The sequence below is a fragment of the Bactrocera neohumeralis genome, chromosome 3, assembly GCF_024586455.1.
Source record: "Bactrocera neohumeralis isolate Rockhampton chromosome 3, APGP_CSIRO_Bneo_wtdbg2-racon-allhic-juicebox.fasta_v2, whole genome shotgun sequence".
Lineage (NCBI taxonomy): Eukaryota > Metazoa > Arthropoda > Insecta > Diptera > Tephritidae > Bactrocera > Bactrocera neohumeralis.
Window position 1 is genome coordinate 27,227,978 of NC_065920.1, and position 23,497 is coordinate 27,251,474.

Consider the following 23,497-nt stretch of genomic DNA (forward strand, 5'->3'; position numbering starts at 1 on the left):
TGGCTGTACGAGACGAATGAGATCAAATCGGTGCAGGAGTGGAATGGAGGAGAACGGCTGAACAGTCTTTTAGATCGTAACCAAGTGCACTTTATCTGGGTGCCCGGTCAAAAAGATATAGCCGGGAATGAACTGGCTGATGAGGCCGCCCACTCACCAACTCCAAGACATGCGTTATGCCAAGTTGCCAATGGTTGGTTACAATCTTAAAATGTTTAAAAATGTAATCAATCTTTCAAGGACAAACTCAGGCTGTTTGTCGCTTTCTACATTGGCCATTATAAGCTCAACAAGCACTTATAGCTTCTTGTGCAAATTGCCGGCTTATAGACTGCATAGCAGTCTGCAGACGTAGGATAAAGGCCCTTGGATCCATGTTTCCAAATAAGGATAACATCGCCTCAATATCACCTAGCAGTTTATTGGAATTTATCAATATGCTGAGGCTAAGTGAGTTGTTGTGACTTAGGAGAGGGCACAATAGACCTTAGGTCGCGGTGATATCCTCATTTATTTATCTAAAATTGAAGGTTGTTTATCCTCCTAATTTTAACATCATCGCGGAAAATGTTCATGTCCAGTTCAGTCTGTAAACCGTTGTCCACTTTGATATAGGATGGCCGTGGATTTAGCAGGGGAGATTTTAGACTCCTTCCAATGAAGAATCGAGCAAGTTGTTGGAGGAAGGCGTATTATAATATGATTAGTGACACTGAGTCTCTCAATAAGTTCAACGCACTGTCCGTCTTACGCAAAACAGTACACGGAAATTGTAAATAAAACGCAAAATATTTAAGAACTTTTTGGGATGGCCTTCAGCTCCTTCAGCGAATTTTGTTATACTATCTCTTCGATCAACTGAAAACGGGTTCCACAGAGCGGCAATTTCAGTTTGGGAACTAAGAAAAAATTACAAAGATCACGGCTCCGGCCGTTTTCGACAGTTGTTCTCACGCAAACGCCTCAATATAGCCAAATAGAACACCTTATTGACCATCTTTCCTTCTGGAACGAATTCGTGATGCAACAAACCACGAATGTCGAAAAAATCAACCTTAATTTTTGATCAGCTTTGGCGTGGTTCTTTTGGTTTCGACTAGTTTTTTTTCCTCCATTCCGATAATTGAATAATTTGTATGTCAAACTCAAAAACCCATGTCTCATCGGCAGTTATAGTGCTTTCCATGAATGTGGGATCGGATTTCGCACCATCAAGCATGTCTAAAGAGGCACTTTTTTTGAGAAAAAATCAGCTTAGTCGGGACGAGTCGAATAAGAACTCGTTTCATGCTCAAAATATCCACCAACATCATTGGAACGGACTCACGAGAGATGTCGAGCTCTCTAGCCATCTTTTTAACACCATCTTTTTAACACTATCTTATTTAATATTTTCATCAGTTGAAGGTAGTCCAGAACCAGGCATGTCTTCAACAATCGCTCGACCGTCTTTGTAGACTTTGTACCACTCGAAGGCTTGTATTTTTGATAAAACTGAATCACCGTAACCATTTTCCAAAATTCGCAACGATTCTGCGCACGAAATTTTGTTAGATATACAAAATTTGAGAAATATTCTTTGTTCGATATTTTTATCCATTATAAAAATTGCAACGCACTACTGAGGTGTACCCGGGGAATTTAATTACAAATTCCGTGTGCTTTTTTGTCACAACGTTTGTACCTCTAAGCAAGACCTTTGCATAAAAAAAAACACATTGACCATGTAATTTAAAATATAATATTTTCATGATATTTTCGAAAATTTATTTACTTAAATTATGTCATTTTTTATATGTTTCACTCGAAAGTGAGCTTGCTCGTATAGCTAATTGTTTCAACTCAAATGTTAAATTGATGAGTCCGAATGATTATGAAATATTTGATTATAATTTGATTAGTTTTAATTTAGCACACATGTTTTTCAATTACTCTTTACAAAAATGTTTATCCAACACATATGACATATAATATTATTTAACTAGAAATTATACTATAACTGTTTATAATTCGATCATTCAAGTTACAAATCCTAGTGCTCTAAGTTTTCTTTATGTTTATCTGAAGTGAACTCTAAAATTAAGCACACAATACATATATAATAGTATAAATACTCATACACCAGTTTTTTTTGACTAAAACTGTAGGATTTTCGCCTGATTTTGGATGAGGATTTGTCTTATAAAATATGCTTTCTCTACTCGGTTGCAGTTTCGGGCAAGCAGGCGGCGTTACGGAGACGGCAATGACTATGGCTACGGCTGCGGCACAACATTTCACTCCAAATATATCAGGTGACACAAATAGGTACTCAGTTGTTTGAACATTTCATTTTATTTGTATTTCTGCAAAATTTCTACTCACTCCAACAGAGTTCGTCATCTTCGTTTCGGCTCTCTATGAAGTCGCACACATTGAGGTCTTCACTCTCTGACGACTCTAATTGTCACCTGCTCGTATTCACTAGAGTTGGTACTGTTACTGGGTTTGTGGGTGGACCTGGTATGTGTATTGCCGTCGACTTTGTCATTGTTTTCGGCGCATCGTTCGGTATTAACTGTTCTTGTATGGTGCCACCGCTATGTTCGAAGCAACCACAACACCAATTGTCGCAGCGCAGCAATAACATGAGGCCAGCAATTATCCAAAACACTATCGCAGGCCAAACGTAGTATGAACACGCGCCAAAAAGTGCGCCACTGGTTAAAAGGGTGCCGCTCAAGAAAACGGGATTCAAACAGATAACACCGGCCTTGTGGCGTGGAAGCAACGATAACATGGAGCTAAGTATGATTGTTCCTGGAAAATGGTGAAAAAATATGTTATTTTTATCTTTGTTCTAACAAAATGTGAATATTTTCAGATTATTAAAGAGTTTATACAATCGCAGCATCTTTTGTTAACTTCGGGAGTGTCATTCGAGGCTCTGATGAACGCATACTTCCCGGGAGATCAGCAATATTCGGTAATGGGTGGAGGTGTCTTTCGTTTTTTCGGGTGTTGGCAGTCGGTATAGTGTTAATGGTACGGATATAAGGGTTGTTTCCATTCTCAATCACTCAGACGATGGAAAGACACTTATGAAGGTTAAACCTAAGTGCCGCAAACAGTGGAGGTAGGGTTTATCCAAGTGGCTGGTAGTGAACGAAGTCAAGACTAAATATCTCCTATCCTCAAACAGACAGTCTCCCACGTCACTGTTGACAGTCATATCTTCGAAGTCGTAGATAATTTCGTCTATTTTGGAACCAGCATTAACACCAAGGACAATGTCAGTCTCGAAATCCAACGCAGAATAACTATTGCCAACAGGTGCTACTTCAGATTTGTGAAGTAAAGTCCTCCTTCGGTGAACAAAGACCAAAATCTACAAGTCACTCGTCATCCCCGTCCTGCTATATGATTTAGAGGCATGGGCAAGGACAACATCTGATGAGTCGGCTTTACGAATTTTCAATAGAAAGGTTTTGCGTAAGATTTATGGTATTTTGGGCATTGGCAATGTCGAATGCCGCAGTTGATGGAACGATGAGCTGTATGAGATATTCGACGACATTGACATAGTTCAGCGAATGAAGAGATAGTGGGTAAGCTGACTGGGTCATATCGTCCGAATGGATGAAAACACTCCAGCTCTAAGAGTATTCGACGCCGAGGAAGCAGAGGAAGAGGAAGACCCCCACTCCGTTGAAAGATCAGCTGGAGAAAGAACTGGCCCCGCTTGGAATCTCTAATCAACAGAACGACTGGCGCACTCTACACCAGTAAAGAAGAATAAACGTACTCAATCTATACCGACGGAGGTATACTCCAAGGATCTTGATATCGCTCTCTCCATTCATCTACCTAGCGAATGTATTAGGTATTAAGAGGCCTGTGGCGTTTTACTGAATAACTACGGAAGTATGTAGAGAGCTAAGCCCGGCTTTATCATAAACCTGACATAGAACTCTTGGAATTCATTTGTTATCAAACCTTGAATGTCTATCTACAAAAGGCATAACGAAGATAAATGGATTCATTAAGGGCACCAATAGAGACTTCTTCCAATATCTACAAAACTTCCAAAACCGCCCTTATCCGATTTGTGGAATCACAAGACAACTAATTCGAGCTTCTTCACGTGCATGATATCTAGGCAATATCTACAGGGTCTCGTAGTGAAAACCAACCAAAACTGGCACGTTTTGTTACGAAGTTGCCACTTCTGAGCCACTAAATATGTCAATTTAAACCTACACGTATATCTTAAGACCTTTGGAAATTAATATTTTCTAAAATAAGTTCACAGCTTTATATTTAAACACTTACCACAGCCGAAGACTATCTCGCCATGTGGGTTTTGCTGCAAACTATTGAAAGCGAATGAAACTATGCCGAAGATTACGACAAAAATGATAAACAAAGCAAAGCGCCAAGATAATACCGTTGGAACACGCGCGCTCATATCTAATAAGCCCGAGGTTGTAATCTAAAATGTACCAAAGAATTGCTAGAAAGGTTTTTATTATTTGAACCGCATTTATTTTACCCTAATTTTCTGTCTATATTCATCGACAATCGCATCAATATCTGTAGAGGTGTCCGAGTCACTGATCTCAACTACCTCCGGGTAAATGAAATTCAAAGGCTTCAAAGAAGAAAATACATTATTGTGAATGGCAAAGAAAAGAATCCAACAATTGTACCACTGGTTTACTGCTCGACTGCATTGCGGATTCGACATCGGTCGGTTGGCGTGTAGGACACGGAGATGTGGGTTCACCCAGCAAAAGCCATTCTTTTTCTAACTCCTTTTTCGGTTTTTTCTTCGGCGCTGGTTTCTTCGCTGCACTTATATTGGCTACGTTGACACCCAATATGCTCCGCTTACTGGTCTTTTTCGCATCTGGACGCTTGTATGAAGCCGTTGCGGCGGCTGCTGTGCTAAGCCGACTATATGCAAGTGACGAAATCGCTACTAGCGGTGCATAATTATAATTAGTTTAAGCAATTTAGAAATGAATTTAAATGAAACTATTATTTACCGGAACGTTGTATATACTTTGGACGGAATGGTATGTACAATAAGTATAATGCTCTTAAGAAGCCTGCAGCTAAATGACTAGCCGCCAGCGTGTTGATGAGGTGTTGCATTGGACACGCAAAGGCCAGCATAGCACAGAGGCTGCCTGCAAAATAAAAAGTAATGAATTAGTTCAAAAGTATGACATTACAGAGCCACCAATTGAATTTCCATTAACACCTACCACTTATGAAAATAGCAAATACAGGACTACCGCTTTCGGAACTTTCGTAGCTGATGTGCTTTGAGAGCACCTTCCATTCTGAGGTAGCGAAACGCACTATTAAACCATAGAGTTCAGGAAAGAGTTCCAAGTATGCGGCTGATGAGGTTAGCATTAGCAGACAAGCAGCGGCTGGCACCAGCTTGCCTAAGGTAATATCGTCCAGAAAGTTGAGGATTGGATTGGCAATGTATTCGTTAACTGGTCTGAAAGGAAGAAATCGGTTAGGTTGTGTGACATGCAAAACTTTTTGTTAATAGAGAGCTACAGTCTATCCCACTAGTTGTACTTTTAGCTGCTGTTTAATATGAATATCAATAGAAAATAGTTTAAAAGCTATTCTGTAGAGTTTTTATAATCATTTGCTGAAGACCTTTTGCCTATAACTTCCTCAATTCACAACTTGGAAGCCTAAATGATGGCTATATCAAAGTCATAGGCTCTGGAAGTGACGGGGGAGAAGGGATGTGAAGTCCAAAGGAAATGGAAATCGGTAACCATTTTTTCGAACGTGTTAAGTGCTGAGTTTGGATCGTTCACAGACCACGCCGACGCTGTCTTAATTCAGAAACCATGGCTGAGTTGCAACGCCAACTCTGGATTGAACTAAAAAGCCATAAGCTGCTGGCGACCAACAAAACAGGTAGAACCAGTGTTTGTTTGCTGGTCAGCAATGAACTTAGTGTTTTCCTTCGACCACCTTTCAGCAACGAGAATGTTGTCAACGCCAGCATAGAGGACGGTGCTGGAGAACTCTGATTGGTATCGAAATTCATGCGAAGTAGAACCACCTGCAGACTTGCTAAGAAGAACTCCAGCTGAGGCCAATAATTGCCTGTAACGCAAACTCGAGGCACTCTGAACACTTATGCAAGCTTCGAACAGCTTCCGGTCGCGCCAGGTTGCGACTCAGCGCTCACAGCCATTGCCATATGTTGAGGTCTTGAATGCAGCGTGCAGAACCGCTCTTGTTCTCTGTAAACTCAGAAAAGCAAAGGGAAAAAACCGAAAAGCGGTTCTAGCGGTGATTGGATGCTGTATAAGACAGGACTTGCTGTATACAAGTCCGAAATAAAGAAGGCTAAGAGAGTTTCATGGAGATCCTGTATTAAGGCACATTCTTGCAAAAAAAAACCCCTACGTCTTTGGACACTGTTTCAGACTGCCACACGCTTTTTTCCGCATACTTTCTTCTCCTCCTACCCACCTATGAGTTCTGGGCATCACAACAGATTGGCGTCTCTAACTGTCTAAGTAGAATTATTTGTGGTCTCACGAGAAATCAACTTATTTTACTAACCTAACCTAACCTAACCTAAGAACTTTTCGTTTCATTAAGCACAGATTTCTCTGTGAAGACTAAGGCTAAGGCTTCCTAACAATTTAGGTCAACTGTTACGTTAATAATACAAAGTTCGCTAGTGATGAAAAGGAAAAAGAAAGAGTTGGAAAATCAAAAATAAGTCAGCTAAGTGAAAGGTTTAATATTGCTTTAAGTTCGTCTGGATGGTGAAAGTTTCTCAGCTACAAAAATATTTAGTTTAGTCAAGTTGGTGCAGCAGGTACTAAAGTATATGTCTAAGTCATATTATTATAGAACCAATATCATTACTAAAGTATAAGAGACGTTCTCTCGACTGCTTTATATATAACTTTTTGTTTAGGGAATTCGTATTTCGTTTGATTTATATCATTAAATAAAACCAAAGATGTTCCATTAGGAGTTCATTTCAATACTTAATTACTATTTTCAGTAAGAAACATTTTTATAACTTACTTGTGATGTACCAAAAATGATAGGGATACTATCGTCAAACACAAGATGAAGAGAGTTCTGAAGAATTTTCCAAACCCCTTGAAACGCTCGAGAAATGAATTGGGCAGTGGCAACTCTCGGGGATAAGCAAAGGAAAGTAGCGCCGCCGGATATAGAAGCTGTAAAAACAGAAAATATATTATATATATATGTATATAGTTTTATGTAAAGACGTCAAATATATCTCATATAATCTTATACAAAATAGGTATATATTTTCAACTGTAGTTATTGCTAGACTAATTAAATTCCCCTTCTCTTCTCTCCTTTTATCATTAGAATCTCACTTTAATATACAAATTAAAATGGTTTCTGCTTAGGCGTACAAATCGACGTTTTTCTCATCTTTTTAATGCATTCCGTTTCTATTCATTAAACCACACCAGAGCTCACACAACTTGCACCGCGCTGTTGGCAATTGTAGAAAGCGCGCTGAGAGAGATTTGCAAACAGCAAACCACAGCAAATCAGAATAATTGCTACAAACGGGCGTAAGTCAAAGGGGAGCCGAGAACTTGTGCAACAAATTACCCGACCATTGGCGTCGTAAATGCGACAAAGTAAACAAAAATATACATGTACATATATATTATACAGAGTACATAACGGGTGTTGTTTTTAAAGGGAGGTTTTCAATAAGAATCGTTTAAATTTATTTCTAAAATAATGGTACGGTTCGCGTGACACATTGCGCACTGCGTCCAACATTCGGTCGACATAATCGCTCAGCAGAGTCGGCAATTCAAGCAACCATGAATCAGTTTTACACCACTTTTACTCTAGTGGATATAGCGAAGCCTCGGAGATGCCATACAGTACAGCGGCTATTACTTCTGTAAAGTAAAATATCAACGAAGAGCTGATGAGTCCATCTATTAATACGCGCAACAATTGGAGCGCCCATCCACTTTTTGGAAGATTTAGCAGAAGAATCTTGGTTTGCGGACTTACAAAATCTGACTCCTGTGAAAATTTAAGCCGAAAGACCGTCAAGACAATCGATAAATGGATCTAAAACGAGATGGTCACGGATCTCTATGTACACAAGAAAATTTTGTTGAGCTCACTTTTGGTTGAATGGGTATGTCATGAAGAAAATTGTCGCGTTTAGAGTAATGACAATCCACAAGCCAATGTTGAGACGCCGTTACATCCTCCAAAAGTCAGTGTTTAGTTTGGGAATCATTGGCAGAGAGAATCATTGGTTCATATCTCTTCAAAAATGAAGCCGGCCATAACCTTACAGGCAATGAGGAACGCTATAGCGCCTTGATTAAGGACTTTTGCCGTGCGCGAATTGAAAGATTTCGATGTGGGCAACCTTTGGTTCCAACAAGACGGGGCTGCTTGTCATAACCAAACGAAAAAATCCATTTATTGAAGGAAAGTTTTAATTAATGTAATATCATGTGTCGTAGACCATGGACAAAGCCTCCAATATCATGAGTTTTAACATCGCTGAACTATTTATTATGGGCTTATGTAAAGTCGCTGTCTGTGTAGATAAGTCCGAGTCGATTGACGCCTTGGAAGAAAATATTCGTCACGTTATTACTGACACTCAGCCTCGATTGCTATAAGAAACCGTTGAAAATTGCGCTCAGCTCTTGGCCGGAATTTATCTGTCGAGGCGGTCACTTGCCCGAAATCGAATGGTAAACATACTTTTGGCCATAACAGTAATGCAATTTTTTAATTTTTTCTCTTTACATTGCATTTCCTTTTATTATTTTCTTACAACAAATATGGGTAAATTTACTATTCGAAATTTGTCCCAGACTGATGAAACAAACAAAATTTTCCTATACGGGTCTTAAGGGAAAGTAGGGTCCTCAAGCATCTCTTTTGTGATCTCTACTCGTAGTCGTCGTAATTTTTATACAAGATTCTCTCTTGACATTACTCAAGCATTGGCAGGCTTCGTAGCCAAAACACTAACCAAAATTTATTGAGTCGATCCATAAGAAATGCTGAGATCTTCTACTATGATTTTTAAGCACTGTTTCTTTAACTTTGTGAATGTTATCTGTTATTGTCTAAGGTGGATAGATGACTCTCATGATGATAGATCATTTTTGATCAGATGATTTACACAGTTATATGTTATAAAAAACATATTGCGCTTACTCACACTAATAAATCCATCGGGCCGAAACCAATATCGTGTCCACTCCAAAATGTCGCCTTTCCAGGAAGCCGCAGCCGGCGGACACAAATTCAGGATGATAATGCCGCACCACATGATGATATGGAAGACTTTTGAATGCTGTGGCGTTAGAATTAAAAGAAATAAACAGAAATAGTAATCAATTTTCAAGTAAATGTAAAGGTTAACCTACAAGTGTGTTAAAATTTGAAAGAAATGGGCTGAGAAAGTAACAGGATATTTTAAGTTCTTGAACGAAAACTTCTTTATTTCTGAAGGGTATTATTACTACAAAATTCATTCATTTGAATCACCAAAAGATCGAATAGGCTTAAACAATATTTATATGTCTTCGAAAAGAAACATCGAAATTCGATCATATACGTACATACATATATAATTATACATAATGGTTTGTCAAAAAAGTCTTGCGGTATTTTTATTGATTTTTTTTTTTTTGAAATTCAAATGAATTTTTGATGACTCATGCCCAGCTCTTGACCGATGCTACGGCTGCTACTATGCCGCTCTCTTTCGACCAATTCAGCGATTTTATCGCAATTTTCGACGACAGGCCTTCCGGAGCGTGGCGCATCTTCGACCACCTCTACACCAGAACGAAAACGTTGAAACCATCGTTGTGCGGTGGAAATGGAAACTGTATCGGGTCCATAAACTGCACAAATTTTATTGGCGGCTTGAGATGCATTTTTGCCTTTATCGTAGTAGTACTGTAAAATATGCCGTATTTTCTCTTTATTTTGCTCCATGTTTGCGACGCTATAACTCACGAACGATTTAAAAACAACGACAATCAATCAAACACGTGTTAGCGCGTGAAATGAGCTTTCCAAAAATGTATAGTAAGGACCGATGCGACGAATAAAACTAGAACTACGCGCTTTCAGCGCCAACTAGCGAAAATACAAAGACTTTTTTGACAACCTATTATATGTATCTATATATGTATATACACATGTATGTATGTATATTTCTTCAGAAATATATATGTACTCACGTCCAGTCCCAGCATAAACATAACTGTAATTATAATGACGACGGCAACACCCAGCACATCCGGCCACGGCTCGTACGGCGATGAATTGCGGCCTAAAAGTATGCCAAAAATCTGACTTAGCAAATGTGTTGAGATAAAATTGCACACAGTGCCACCGAAAAGTAAACATAACACAAATTCTAATTGAATTTGATAATGCATAATAAGTGAATTCATCAGCAGTTCGCTTACCTAAAATCAGAATGTGCGCCATACCGCCCGTCATGGCATCCAAGCAGGTGCTCATGGTACGCGCCAGGGCGACACAGGCACACAGCACCGCCAACACATCCAACCACGTGGCGAGAAATAGGCAGTTATAGTCGAATTTGTTGCTCGCCCGAATGTACGGCATTTGGAGGGATTTCAAATGGGCCTTGCAGTAAGCTGAGCACAAAGAGAGAGAGAGGGAGAAGAAATACGTTATGTGGAATAATTATTAGTAGTATAATTATTATTATTGGTAATGTTATTATTAGTGGTAATGATTAGTAGTAAAATGAATAGCATAAATATTTATATGTGTCTACAAAAGAAAATTAAAATTTGTCGCCGATGGCTAGTGATTATATGCGACAGTGTTGCTCACTCACCTGCCATTGCGCCATAGGTGAAGGCGAGGAAATTGGCAAACACTATTGCCGGTCCGCAAGCGTCATTGTAGAACAGACAGTACACGACAACTGTTGAACCAAGCGCCAAACGGCCGGAACTGCCGTCAAAAAGTTTAGTCTCACTGCAAATAGAATAAGATGAAGTTATTAATTAGTTTGCAGAGAGTTTGAATAATTTTTATATCACGTCAGGTAGCGCCTGAGCGGTGTTAAAATTTAATTGTTTTAAATACATATATAATGTGTAATCACCTCTTCATTATCATAAAACTTTTTGTTACCGAGTCAGTTGTTTTCATTTTGAAAAATAACCTGTGTTCGTATATTTGATAAATAAGACTGCTGAAAAAAAATTCGGTGTTGAAATATGAGCCCATAACTTTCTATGATTACGTATCGACAAGAAAGAGAAACTATAAATTTGAAAAAGTTAAAGACTTTCTATGTCTCAGAATCAGCATGAATTCCATCAATAATTAAGCACGGCGTGGAAGGGCGGAAGAACTCATGCCAACAGCTGCAACTTTGGGATCGGCAGGCAATTGAGAAGCAGATCCCTCTTTACGCTTTACTAGGCTCTCATTATTCCTGTCCTATTAAACGGAGCAGAAATATGGACGACGACGAACCGAGTTGAGGAAAAACTTTCAAGAGAACTGTTCTCCGCAAGGCCTTTGGGGCAGTTCGATTGAGCGATGAATATTGATGAGGTTATAATCACGAACTGAATGAGCACGACGGCGACATGGACTTAAGCGTATAAAATTCCACTGACTGCGCAGGCTGGATTATGTTGTTCGCATGGAAGATAATGCTGCTGTGAAAAGCTCTTCGATTCGAGACCTATTGTAGAACAACGAAAGCAAAGGACCATGTAGCCTCCTGTTAACACTTGTGATGTACAACTGGCTGGAACTCGCCAAGCATAGAGGCAACTGGCGAAGTTTTGTGTCTCGATTCTCGATACAAACTCACGTTTGTAGTGCCAAAGAAGAAGAAAAATATATATATAAGTCGATCGAACAAACTTATCTAATTGGATTTCAGAAATTACTCGCTAATTTTACACGTAAGACCCTTACTAAAACTTAAACTAAACAAACAGTGAAGCATACACTACAGTTCATTTAAATTTCTAACGAACTACAGTCGTAAATTGATTGAGTCAGCAAATTCTACAAAATCTACTATTCAAATATAATTAAAATTATGTCATTTTATGGGTTATTTCAATTAGCTAAAACATTGTGTTACATGATTTTAAAAGTAGGCGGAGGCGAGTTTGTAATCATGCCGTTTAACATACTGGACGGCTGTTACACCATACATAATACTGTGGGCAAAAAATAGTAGGACTTTGTTCATAATTTTGAAATTCTTAATTTATTCTTCCAAATCTAAGTCGTCTCCTCAAATTAATCGCCCTTGGCCCCAATAAACTTGTCATAACGTGTTTTCAAATGCTCGAAACAAATAGTTAAGGGGTTACATGGCTCTACGGGTTTCAAAAAATCGATTTTTTTATTGTCTAATCAAATTTTACAGCACCTCTAGAGTATTGTCCTAAATTTTCAAGTTGATCTGAGTAATAGTTAGCTAGGCTGAGTGTGCCGTCTTTAAAAGCGTTTTTCGCGAAACTGTGTTTTTGAAGTCGGTTAGCAAGATTTCTCGATAAATACTCAACCGATCTTCATGAAATTTTACACAGGTCTTTGAGATACAATTTTTAAAGACTTGGACTAAGAATTTTTTTTCTTCGATTACAACTAAAGTTAAAGTCAGTTTCTGGAATAATCTTCAATATGCGTAGCGATTCATGTTTTATGTCTTCAGTTGACTCAATACCGTTTTCCCGGAGCGGTCGTTTGAGTTTGCTGAATAGCCAGAAGTCACACGGACGCAAATTAGTCGAATACGGTGGTTGTGGCACAATATTTGTTGAAAGTTTGGCAAAAAGTTCACGAAGAATCCATGTAGTATACGACGGTGCATGATCGTGGTGCAAAAACCAAGAGTTTTTGGCCCGTAATTCCGGCGATTAGGTTCGCCCAAACAACGCAAAACACTCGAATAGTATTCCTTGTTGACAGTTTGGCCGGTGAAATGGAATTCGGAGAGCACCACATCTCGATAATCGAAGAAAACTGTCAACATAACCTTAATTTCTAACCTGCTTCGACGTGGTGTTTTCGGCTTCGATATTCGACCGCTGAATCATCTGTTACCGGTTCGTTAGCATGGATCTAAGACTCATCGCCAGTAATAATACATTTCATGACATCCTGGTGGTCGGAAAGCTTTGTTTCACAGCCATTAACGCGACGCTGTTTTCAAAAAAATTTAATGATTTTGTAAGTAATCGTGCTTTTACTTTCCTTAGGCCCAATTGATATTTGAAAATAGTTTTCGCTAATCTTTTCTATATTCCAACGATGCCAGTAAGATCTCTGACTGTTAATCGTCGATTATAAAGCACCAACTCCTTTGCTTTAATGACGTGTTTCTCATCAGTTCTAGCCGTCCTGCACGTGGTGCGTCGTCAACGCGTTCTCGACACTCTTTGAACACTTGCTAACGAAAAGCAATTATCACAGAAAACCTTTTCCAATTTTGTGAACATTTCGGTACCACAAATTTGATTCCATACACAAAATTTAATGGAACTTCTTTGTTGACTAATTTCACTCAACCTAAAAATCGCCGAACGCACTTTATGTACTGCAGAAAGACGAGCGTATACTGAACACTGCTAATTTTTTATAGTCTCGCAACAAAGTTGCTAAGGAGAGTAGTATAGTTTTGTTCACATAACGGTTGCTTGTAAGTCCTAAAACTAAAAGAGTCAGATATAGGGTTATATATACCAAAGTGATTAGGGTGACGAGTAGAGTTGAAATCCGGATGTCTGTCTGACCGTCCGTCCGTCTGTCCGTCCGTGCAAGCTGTAATTTGAGTAAAAATTGAGATATCATGATGAAACTTGGTACACGTATTCCTTGGCTCCATAAGAAGGTTAAGTTCGAAGATGGGCAAAATCGGTCAACTTCCACGCCCACAAAATGGCGGAAACCGGAAACCTATAAAGTGTCATAACTAAGCCATAAATAAAGATATTAAAGTGAAATTTGGCACAAAGGATCGCATTAGGGAGGGGCATATTTGGACGTAATTTTTTTGGAAAAGTGGGCGTGGCCCCGCCCCCTACTAAGTTTTTTGTACATATCTCGGAAACTACTATAGCTATGTCAACCAAACTCTACAGAGTCGTTTTCTTCAGGCATTTCCATATACAGTTCAAAAATGGAAGAAATCGGATAATAACCACCACGCCCACCTCCCATACAAAGGTTATGTTGAAAATCACTAAAAGTGCGTTAACCGACTAACAAAAAACGTCAGAAACACTAAATTTTACGGAAGAAATGGCAGAAGAAAGCTGCACCCAGGCTTTTTTTAAAAATTGGCGTGGCGTCGCCCACTTATGGATCAAAAATCATATCTCAGGAACTAATCTACCGATTTCAATGAAATTCGGTATATAATATTTTCATAACACCCTGATGACATATACGAAATATGGGTGAAATCGGTTCACAACCACGCCTTATTCCAATATAACGCTATTTTGAATTCCATCTGATGCCTTCTCTGTATAATATATACATTAGGAACCAAGGATAGCGGAATAAAACTTTACACAAATACGGTATTTGAAAAATATGTAAATGACGTATAATGAAATCTCGATTATCACTTTATCATGCGAGAGTATAAAATGTTCGGTGACACCCGAACTTAGCCCTTCCTTACTTGTTTTGATATGACATTTGGCAGGGATGTCACTGACAGTCACATCAACATAAAATAAAAATATTTCGACGAATAAGTTTTCGCGCAAAATTTAAATTAAAAAGTCTTACTATTTTTTGCCCACAGTACAAAATGTGTCAAACTTCCAATACGTTTGGCTCAAAACCATATTTTTTGAGCTGGTGACCATTGCAACTTGAAAACCGCTCGGTAGATTTCGATGAAATTTATACAGCTTTTTGTAAGCATGAAAAACTAATGTTGGATTTCTGTCCATCCAGTTAATATTATTCCAATTATGTTTAAGTTATGTTAATGAAGTTACGTGCAAAACTGATAAAAAACAATCGGTTTGTAACATCTAATTTCGCTCGAAATCTTAAATCTTTAATCAATAATGCTTCAATTTTTAGTACTTGTACTTATTTTAGACAGTGCCTACCCACTTTAGCTTTTGGTGAAAACTCTCAAGGACTAAAACTGCCTACCTAACGCTGAACGTAAGCGCCTTTAAGTTGTACGAGTATATATGTACATAAATATGTATACGTATGTTTCATACACAGTGTTTTCTTTGTCATAAGAAACCTCACAAGGAAGCACTAAGTAGTTTGCTCCCTCATTACACTCTCTATAGTATAGTATGTTGTTAATTTACTCACATATGTATGGGTATAAACTATGTTGTGAGTGCTATTGTTTGGCTTGTTAATTCTGCAGACTCTCACCTTTCATCAGTCAACAATTTTTCACAACATCCTGGCGGATTTCCCTAACGACAAAACCTAGTTGCATATGGTAAGTAGGCAACAAGCGTCTCCGTCGCTCCGGCTGCTATGACAAGTAGGCGGCAACCCACATAATACATAGAAAGCATGCACGTATGTATGTATGGGGATGTATGGGAGGTACACAAATTAAATTTTTATTATTTTGATTAAATGCAAATTTACTACCGTTGAGCTTCATGTGATGTCGGCAAGTGTGAAAATTATTCTCTGAGCTTTTACAAGCTTTATTCGTGGCATGAAATACGAACGTTACATGCAGATTCAATTAAAGATTTTCAGGATAACAAAATTATTTTTTTAAGAACTTAATAATAGAGATATACTTTATATCTAATGACTATAATATTCATTCTTATTTGGATCAATCAATATCTTTCTCTAGCTTCCACATCCCTATGAGAAGAAGTTGATCTACACCTTTCGCCAATATTATTATAATGACAGTGCTCGTTTATTATATATTGTGATATTCCAGTTTCATTTAGGAAGATTTATCTTGCCCTTGTTGTAAGCTCCTAACAAGAGAGTTGTAATCACTCTGCACTTTATTCTGTACTGTCTAGAAGTTTTTGGTATCACAGATCAAAACGGAAAATAATTTTTCATAATATTCGCCGCCTACTTTCATCCGAACATATCCTACAAAGTATATGTATGATCTATGCACCTCGTCAGTTCTTCGCCTCTGTATTTGAATAGCTCGGCCGGCAATTCATCGGTCCCTGCAGCTTTGTTGTTCGTCAGGCGGGTCATTGCTATTAGAACTTTTTCATAGTCGAGCAATGAAAGATCTATTTCACTGTCGTCGATCGGCGAATCGCGCGCGCCATCTCCTCGTGCTACACTTTCACCGACGTTCAGCAGACAGAAGCAGTGTTCCCTCCACAAATTGAATATGCTCCGGCTTTTTACTACTAGATAACTTCTGTGGGTGCTACAAGAGATTGCTCTGGTCTTGAAATCCTCCGTTAGTCACCATATCTTTAGCAAGTTCCAAGCTCTTCATACTCATGAATTTCAGCTGCTTTATTTTCTTATCTGCATGTAACATACGTCTCACTTCCCTCTTCAACTTCCGATATCAAACCCACTCCGCGCTTGTTGTGGTTGATTGCAAATTTGCGTTAGGCAGTCTGTTTTCTCTCCACTGCGTTACAGAAGTCCTCATCGTACTAAGTGCTCTTTCGTCCATTTCATTTCGCTTGCAACTGTACTTAAAAAGTTTGAAACACGGACCCATAGTTTTCTTATATCGGGTTGCTAATGAGTGCTTTCGGAGTGCAAGTCGAGCAGAAGACCGTTTAGCTGTCAGTTGTGATTTTAGCTTATCGACGTCGAACCTTCCATGATAGATCTTAGGTTCTCAGAGCGTATGCACGTCGAGAGCACTAGAGATATGTTCGCCACCTCTCACATGGCCAGCTAATTAACTTGATGAATTTTCTTGTGCTGGAATCTAGTACACAGGCAAACATATTTTAAGGTCCAGCTGAATTCAAACAGCCTCCACCCATTTTTAGATGTTTCGCCATGGAGGCTGAATTTACCAACTATTGTGCCGAATATGCCTTCTTTGTCCACCCTGCCGTTAAAGTAGCCAAGGACAATTTTGGCTAGTGTGGGCGTTAGTCAGTGCTATGTTGAAGAATTTCGCTTTGATGCGGATTGTGGCTATACTCCATTGGAGTAAGACTCAATTTTTTTTAAACTAACTTCTATATTTGTGTTATTCAATTTAAACAAATACTTATGTCGGTCCTTTTCCTCTAAGCCCTTGATGCACCCTCTAAGTCTTTGATGCATCCACTTTCACAGTGATAGTATCAAGATAAAGTGGACTAGAAAGGTGTAAACAAGGTCTGTCGCAAAAGAAACAAGACTGTTAAAAACAACAAAAATTAATATTTTTCAAAAGTTATATTTTTTTATAAAACAAAGTGCCTATGTGCTTCCAGCGTTTAGTCCGGTCAATTAGCATTTCAAATGAGTGATTAAGGTAATTTTTCGGAATGCTCTTGAATATCGGTCGTCGCCTTTTGGATAGCTGAAATGTCCTGAAACCAGTGTCCTTTCATGGGCAAATTAAGTTTTCCAAATAGGTAAAAATCACAGGGTGCCAGATCAGGTGAGTAGAGTGAGCGAATAACACTAATATGGAGTTGTTTGCTTAAAAATCAGTGACAAAAACACATCGTGCAACAGACTCGGTAAAAAAATTCGAGGAACGCGATAAAAGACGCTATTTTAACATCAAATACACAACATTAATCGTGTCGCAAAAGAAACAAGACTTTAAAAAAATCAAAACAAATCAGCATTAATATTTTTCAAAAGTTATATTTTTTTATTCAAAGTTTCCTTGTGCTTCGATACAGCGTTTAGCCCGGTCAATTAGCATTTCAAATGAGTGTTTAGGTCATTTTTCGGAATGCTCTTGAGAATATCGGTCGTCGCCTTTTGGATAGCTGAAATGTCCTGAAACCAGTGTCCTTTCATGGGCAAATGAAGTTTTCCAAATAGGTAAAAATCACATTTAAAAAGTTCTGCCAGATCAGGTGAGTTTTTAGAGCTTGAGCGATTAATGGTTAATATGGAGTTTTTGCCAAAAAATCAGTGACAAGCGTCGACCGATGACACGGCGCATTATCGTGCAACAGGCGCCAGGACCCTGCCTCACGGTATTGTGGTCGAGCACGACGAATGCGTGACAAAAGACGCTTCATAACATCAAGGTAAAACACAGCATTAATCGTTTGGCCAGGTGGGACGAACTCTCGGTGTACAATACCCTCGGAATCGTAAAACAAATCAGCATTATCTTTATTTTTGACTTCTGAAGACGACCGACTTCTGATCGTCACAGAGGTCCTCACGACCTTCTTGGAATCGCTTAAACCACTCATGCACATTACTACGGGATCACCATAAACGTTTTTCATCATTTTGAAATGTTTCAGTAAACGTTTCCCCAAGCTTAAAACAAAATTTAATATTTGCTCTTTGCACTTTACGACCGTTGATCAAAAGCTGCTGTCACTTTTTGATCGATAAAATCGATTGTAGTTATCCAATTGTCTTAAAATTTTTACGAAATGTCAACAAGAGATCAGACTTTTTTATTTCATGTCATACCCATCAATTGGTGGCAACCAGAAACAGTTATATTTAAAAAGTTCTGTTTCTTTTGCGACAGACCTTGTATTATTCATCATTCTTTTTTAATAAAATAAAAATAATTTCAAATAAGTAAGGATGGGCTAAGTTCGGGTGTAATTGAACATTTCATACTCTTCCAACTTGCCAGCGCCAAAGCTAAGGAAATATCTTCAGGTATTGGCCACACTTTCTTTTAAAAATATTGCGAAAGAATTAATCTTTCATTCTTCCACGAAATCGTAGTGGATTCCTTCATACATATTCAGGACTAAACCACAAAATTTTTAGCACACCTTCTCCACTTATTTTAATTAAATTTTCAGGCCATTGCTTAGGTATACTCGAGAACATCTTTTCAATCAATTTTATATGTAAATATATGTATAACTCATACTTTGACCGACATCTTTGGTATATCGTTGGTTGGAATAACGAAAATCGTTACATGGGTAGTCGGGGTAATTCGTGTACTAATTTAAATTTTTTTGGCGTTATACTATAATATATCTAATGATCGCAATCATAATGCGTCGAATCCTTTCAGAGTGGGGTGACTTATAGAGTTTGGTCTTTGTTCGTCGAGAGAGGCTTTTACTTCTCAATTGCCTACTCAGTCCGAAGTGGCATCTGTTGGCAAGAGTTTTTCTGCGTAGGATTTCGAGGCTGACATTCTTGTTGTTGTTTTATAAGTTAACTCCATACCATCATCGATATAAAAGAAGTAAAGTTAATCGGATGTTTAACAGTCCTTTTATTAGTTTAATGGAGCTCTAGGGTAAAATTTCACTCGATTTCATTCATTCTGGGCATAAAGATGCATCATTATTAGAAAAATACTTTCACTCAATTTTATTTATGAAACTCACGTATTGGCCGAAATATGAGCTATAAAATTAACCGGAAGTTCAAGAAGCTTTTTTTTCAGGTATATGGAGGTTAAGGAATGTATTGATCCGAGCATATTATTATGAGAAAAGGTTTTTTTCTGAATTTCAATAATACTTGTATAGCTCACAGATTGACTGATTTTTTCGGTAAAAAAAAATAAAAAGCACTGGGGCCCACATATTCGCTATCTGGGGAATAGAACAGTTATAGTCAGTTTTTGACTATTTTGGTTTCGCAGAGCTGATAGTGCTTGAATTACATACAGGAAAGTGAAAGCATCAGATGACTATATATTATTATATGAGAAGTAGAAGTGGTTTAAGTCCATATTCGCACTGTAACTATTGTAAGGACTGTTAAGAAATTGTTAGGTACAGAATTTGGTTCAAAAGTGGTCGCTGAAATAATGGGTTGTCAAAAAATTCTTGCGGTATTTTCGCTAGTTGGCGCTGAAAGCGCGTAGTTCTAGTTTTATTCGTCGCATCGGGTCATGCTATACCTTTTTGGAAAGCTCATTTCACGCGCTAACACGTGTTTGATTGATTGTCGTTTCTTTTAAGTCGTTCGTGAGTTATAGCGTCGCAAACATGGAGGAAAATAAAGAGAAAATACGGCATATTTTACAGTACTACTACGATAAAGGCAAAAATGCATCTCAAGCCGCCAATAAAATTTGTGCAGTTTATGGACCCGATACAGTTTCCATTTCCACCGCACAACGATAGTTTCAACGTTTTTGTTCTTGTGTAGAGGTGGTCGAAGATGCGCCACGCTCCGGAAGGCCTGTCGTCGAAAATTGCGATAAAATCGCTGAATTGGTCGAAAGAGACCGGCACAGTAGCAGCCGTAGCATCGGTCAAGAGCTGGGCATGAGTCATCAAACCGTTATAAACCATTTGAAGAAGCTTGGAATCACTAAGAAGCTCGATGTATGGGTGCCACACGAATTGACGCAAAAAAACATCTTTGATCGTATCGACGCATGCGAATCGCTTCTGAATCGCAACAAAATCGACCCGTTTTTGAAGCGTATGGTGACTGGTGATGGAAAGTGGGTCACTTACGATAACGTAAGGCGCAAACGGTCGTGGTCGAAAAGCGGTGAAGCGGCCCAGACGGTGGCCAAGCCTGGATTGACGGCCAGGAAGGTTCTTCTGTGTGTTTGGTGGGATTGGCAGAAAATAATCCACTATGAGCTGGTCCCATATAGACAAACGCTCAATTCGGACCTGTACTGCCAACAACTGGACCGCTTGAAGGCAGCACTCACGCAGAAGAGGACGAATTGTCTTCGATCAGGACAACGCCAGGCCACACACATCTTTAGTGACGCGCCAGAAGCTTCGGGAGCTCGGATGGGAGGTTCTTTTGCATCCACCGTATAGTCCGGATCTTGCACCAAGTGATTACCACCTGTTTCTGTCCATGGCGAACGCGCTTGGTAGTCTGAAGTTGGCCACAAGAGAGTCCTGTGAAAATTGGCTCCCCGAGTTTTTTGCCAATAGGGAAGCGAGCTTCTATGAGAGGGGCATTAGGAAGTTGGCATCTCGTTGGGAACGCGTCATCGAACAAAACGGCGCATATTTGACTTGAATCGCGTTATTGTAACCAATTTTATGAACAATTGAAAATTCAATAAAAATACCGCAAGACTTTTTTGACAACCAATATGATATGATATATAGACATGTTTTTATTTTGCTCACTACTGCAGCTATAAGTTGTTGGCGGTCAAAATTAGAAATCAATTTATCGATTAGTTTAATGCAAATGCTAATTGTAGGCATGAAAATACCGAAACAAAAGTGACAGCAAAATGCTAATTACGTCAAATCGCCACTCAGTGAAAGTACAACAAGATAATAGCCACGGATTGGTCGGCAAAGTGGAAAGAAAATTGCATACTTTTGCATAAATTTACTGAAGAACCACAAGTGGCACGCCAGGATTGCTACCGCTTGTATGTGTACATGAGCATGTTTGTATGTATGCATTGATGCGCTGCTAGAGAAGAGTGAAGATGACTATGGTGGCAATCAACGTGAAACAAGCTGGTTCAAGCGCCATGTCCATAATTTATGTACATAAGAGAGCAGAGGCACTTGCCTGCCGCACTTTTGTGGCGCAAACTTACTACTATCTACACTCACCTCATGTTCTTGCCGATGTAGGTATGTAGGTGTATGTGGTTGTATGGTAAATTATTTGCTTTTTGTTTCGGCCTCTATGCTGTCGGGGTGTTTTCAGCAGAAAAGCGCCTGTCGCCCGCCCGCTTAGGCCTTTAATGGCACGCGGCCAAATATTAGCAATTGTCGTGATTATGCGCACATACAAAATAAACTATATTTGTATGTATATACACTCCGATATTTTCACGGGTTTTCAATGCCAGCAATGTTGTTGTATTTAGACGAATTATTTATTCGTTAAATTTATATTATTTTTATATGCAAAATTTGTTTAATTAATTTCATTAATTTTGTATAAAATTCACACAATTAAATTATCCACGCAAAGCGCTTGATTTAATTCACTATTCACTTCACCCCTCCGAAAATGCTGCGTATTAGCAATCAGGCTTGGCTAATTTACTCACTTATTCTCGTTCATAATGCTAGCTCCTAGTAAAAGACAATTAATGCTACTTATTTGTATATGTTTTGCATATTTTTGCGATTTTTCCCATTTATAATAGTCGATTTTCTATTTTCACTACAATCCACGCCCCGCTCTCACTCCGCATTTGCTCTGCCGCTCTGCGCGTGCCACAACTATTGCACTGAAAAATCGCCGTTCTGCATTGCGACCGTGAAAATGCGACGTACCCACACGAAGCTCATAAAACGAACTGAATTTGCCGGGACCGCAGACTGTTGAACGAAATTGCAGTTTTCTCTCTCTATATTCCTTCGTTTCCCGTTTAGTAGTTTTTTGTGAAAATTTCTCATTTTCCAATTTCATTACCAACACTGTGGCATAAGTTTGTATGTATATTTACTTATTTCTCTTTGCGATTGCTTCGTCCGAAACATGCGCACTCTCTCGTTTTGCTCTCATCACGTTTAGCTCTCCTTTGTAAATAATTGTTTTAGCCTATATTTTTTATATGTTCTCTTAACTTTCCACCCCATTTCTCCTACACACAAATTGGTGGAACCACGAAGTACTCGCGTCACATATTTTTCTTGCACGAATTGGTACAACTTTTGGCAATTACACGAGCTGTACAGTGTGCGAAGAAAAAATACTGTGAGCAAAAAATAGCAAGACTTTCGAGAACCACGTCCAGAACGGTCATCAACATCAACTGATGATCAACACGTCAATAAAATAAAGGAATTGGTGCTTGAGATCTTACTGGCATCGTTGAAATATCGGTAGGATTAGTACAAACCATTTTTAAAGATCATTTGGGCCCAAGAAAAGTTAGAGCACGATTGGTTCCCAAATCACAAAATTTTTTCGAAAAACAGCGTCTCGTTAACGTCTTTGAAACCATGCTTTCCGACTACCAGGATGCCATGAATAATATTATTACTGGCGATGAGTCTTGGATCTATGCTTACGATCCGAAAACGGACGACCAACCGATCGAAAATCGTGGCAAAGGTGAGCCGAAACCGAAAAAATCACATCAAATCAGATCAAAAATTTTCTTCGATTTTCGAGGTGGTGCACTCCGAATTCCTTCCAACCAGCTAAGCTGTCAACAAAGAATACTATTTGAAAGTTATGCGTCATTTGCGCGAAGAATTTGTAAAATATTCTTAAAATATTTTCCAAAAACCTTGACCTCTCGTAAATATATACAATCAAATGTAAAATCTGATCAACAGTTTTGTGCAACACTGTACACTGGGTATAGCTGTAGGCAGTTTACACTCGTGCCACCACTCAGCACTAAATACATTTTTTTCGCATAGTGTGAAAA

The 23,497-nt window shown here is 38.7% G+C and overlaps 1 protein-coding gene across 3 annotated transcripts; it reads right to left on the reverse strand.

The window, feature by feature from the left end:
* Window positions 1–1,727: 1,727 nt before the first annotated feature.
* On the reverse strand, window positions 1,728–22,419 carry LOC126753268 (uncharacterized). 3 transcript variants are annotated; one of them, XM_050464579.1, is made up of 12 exons: window positions 21,717–22,419; window positions 10,901–11,043; window positions 10,500–10,694; window positions 10,269–10,360; window positions 9,236–9,370; window positions 7,066–7,223; window positions 5,250–5,494; window positions 5,028–5,171; window positions 4,689–4,957; window positions 4,532–4,630; window positions 4,312–4,471; window positions 1,728–2,799 (listed from the first exon to the last, which is right to left on the reverse strand). In XM_050464579.1, exons 1-12 carry the CDS (start codon window positions 21,719–21,721, stop codon window positions 2,447–2,449), a joined length of 1,998 nt encoding a protein of 665 aa, XP_050320536.1. In that variant the 5' UTR covers window positions 21,722–22,419; the 3' UTR covers window positions 1,728–2,446. The 3 variants fall into 3 exon arrangements, with proteins under 3 accessions (XP_050320536.1, XP_050320534.1, XP_050320535.1); XM_050464577.1 differs by having other exon boundaries at window positions 4,689–4,960; XM_050464578.1 differs by having other exon boundaries at window positions 4,689–4,960; window positions 5,028–5,167; window positions 5,246–5,494.
* Between the last annotated feature and the right edge of the window lie 1,078 nt (window positions 22,420–23,497).

Coding starts and splice junctions, on each gene's coding strand:
- LOC126753268 (XM_050464577.1), bottom strand. Junction 5,495..7,065: donor TCATTTTTGGTACATCACAA/GTAAGTTATAAA, acceptor TCTTCCTTTCAG/ACCAGTTAACGAATACATTG. Junction 4,631..4,688: donor AGTCGAGCAGTAAACCAGTG/GTACAATTGTTG, acceptor TCTTCTTTGAAG/CCTTTGAATTTCATTTACCC.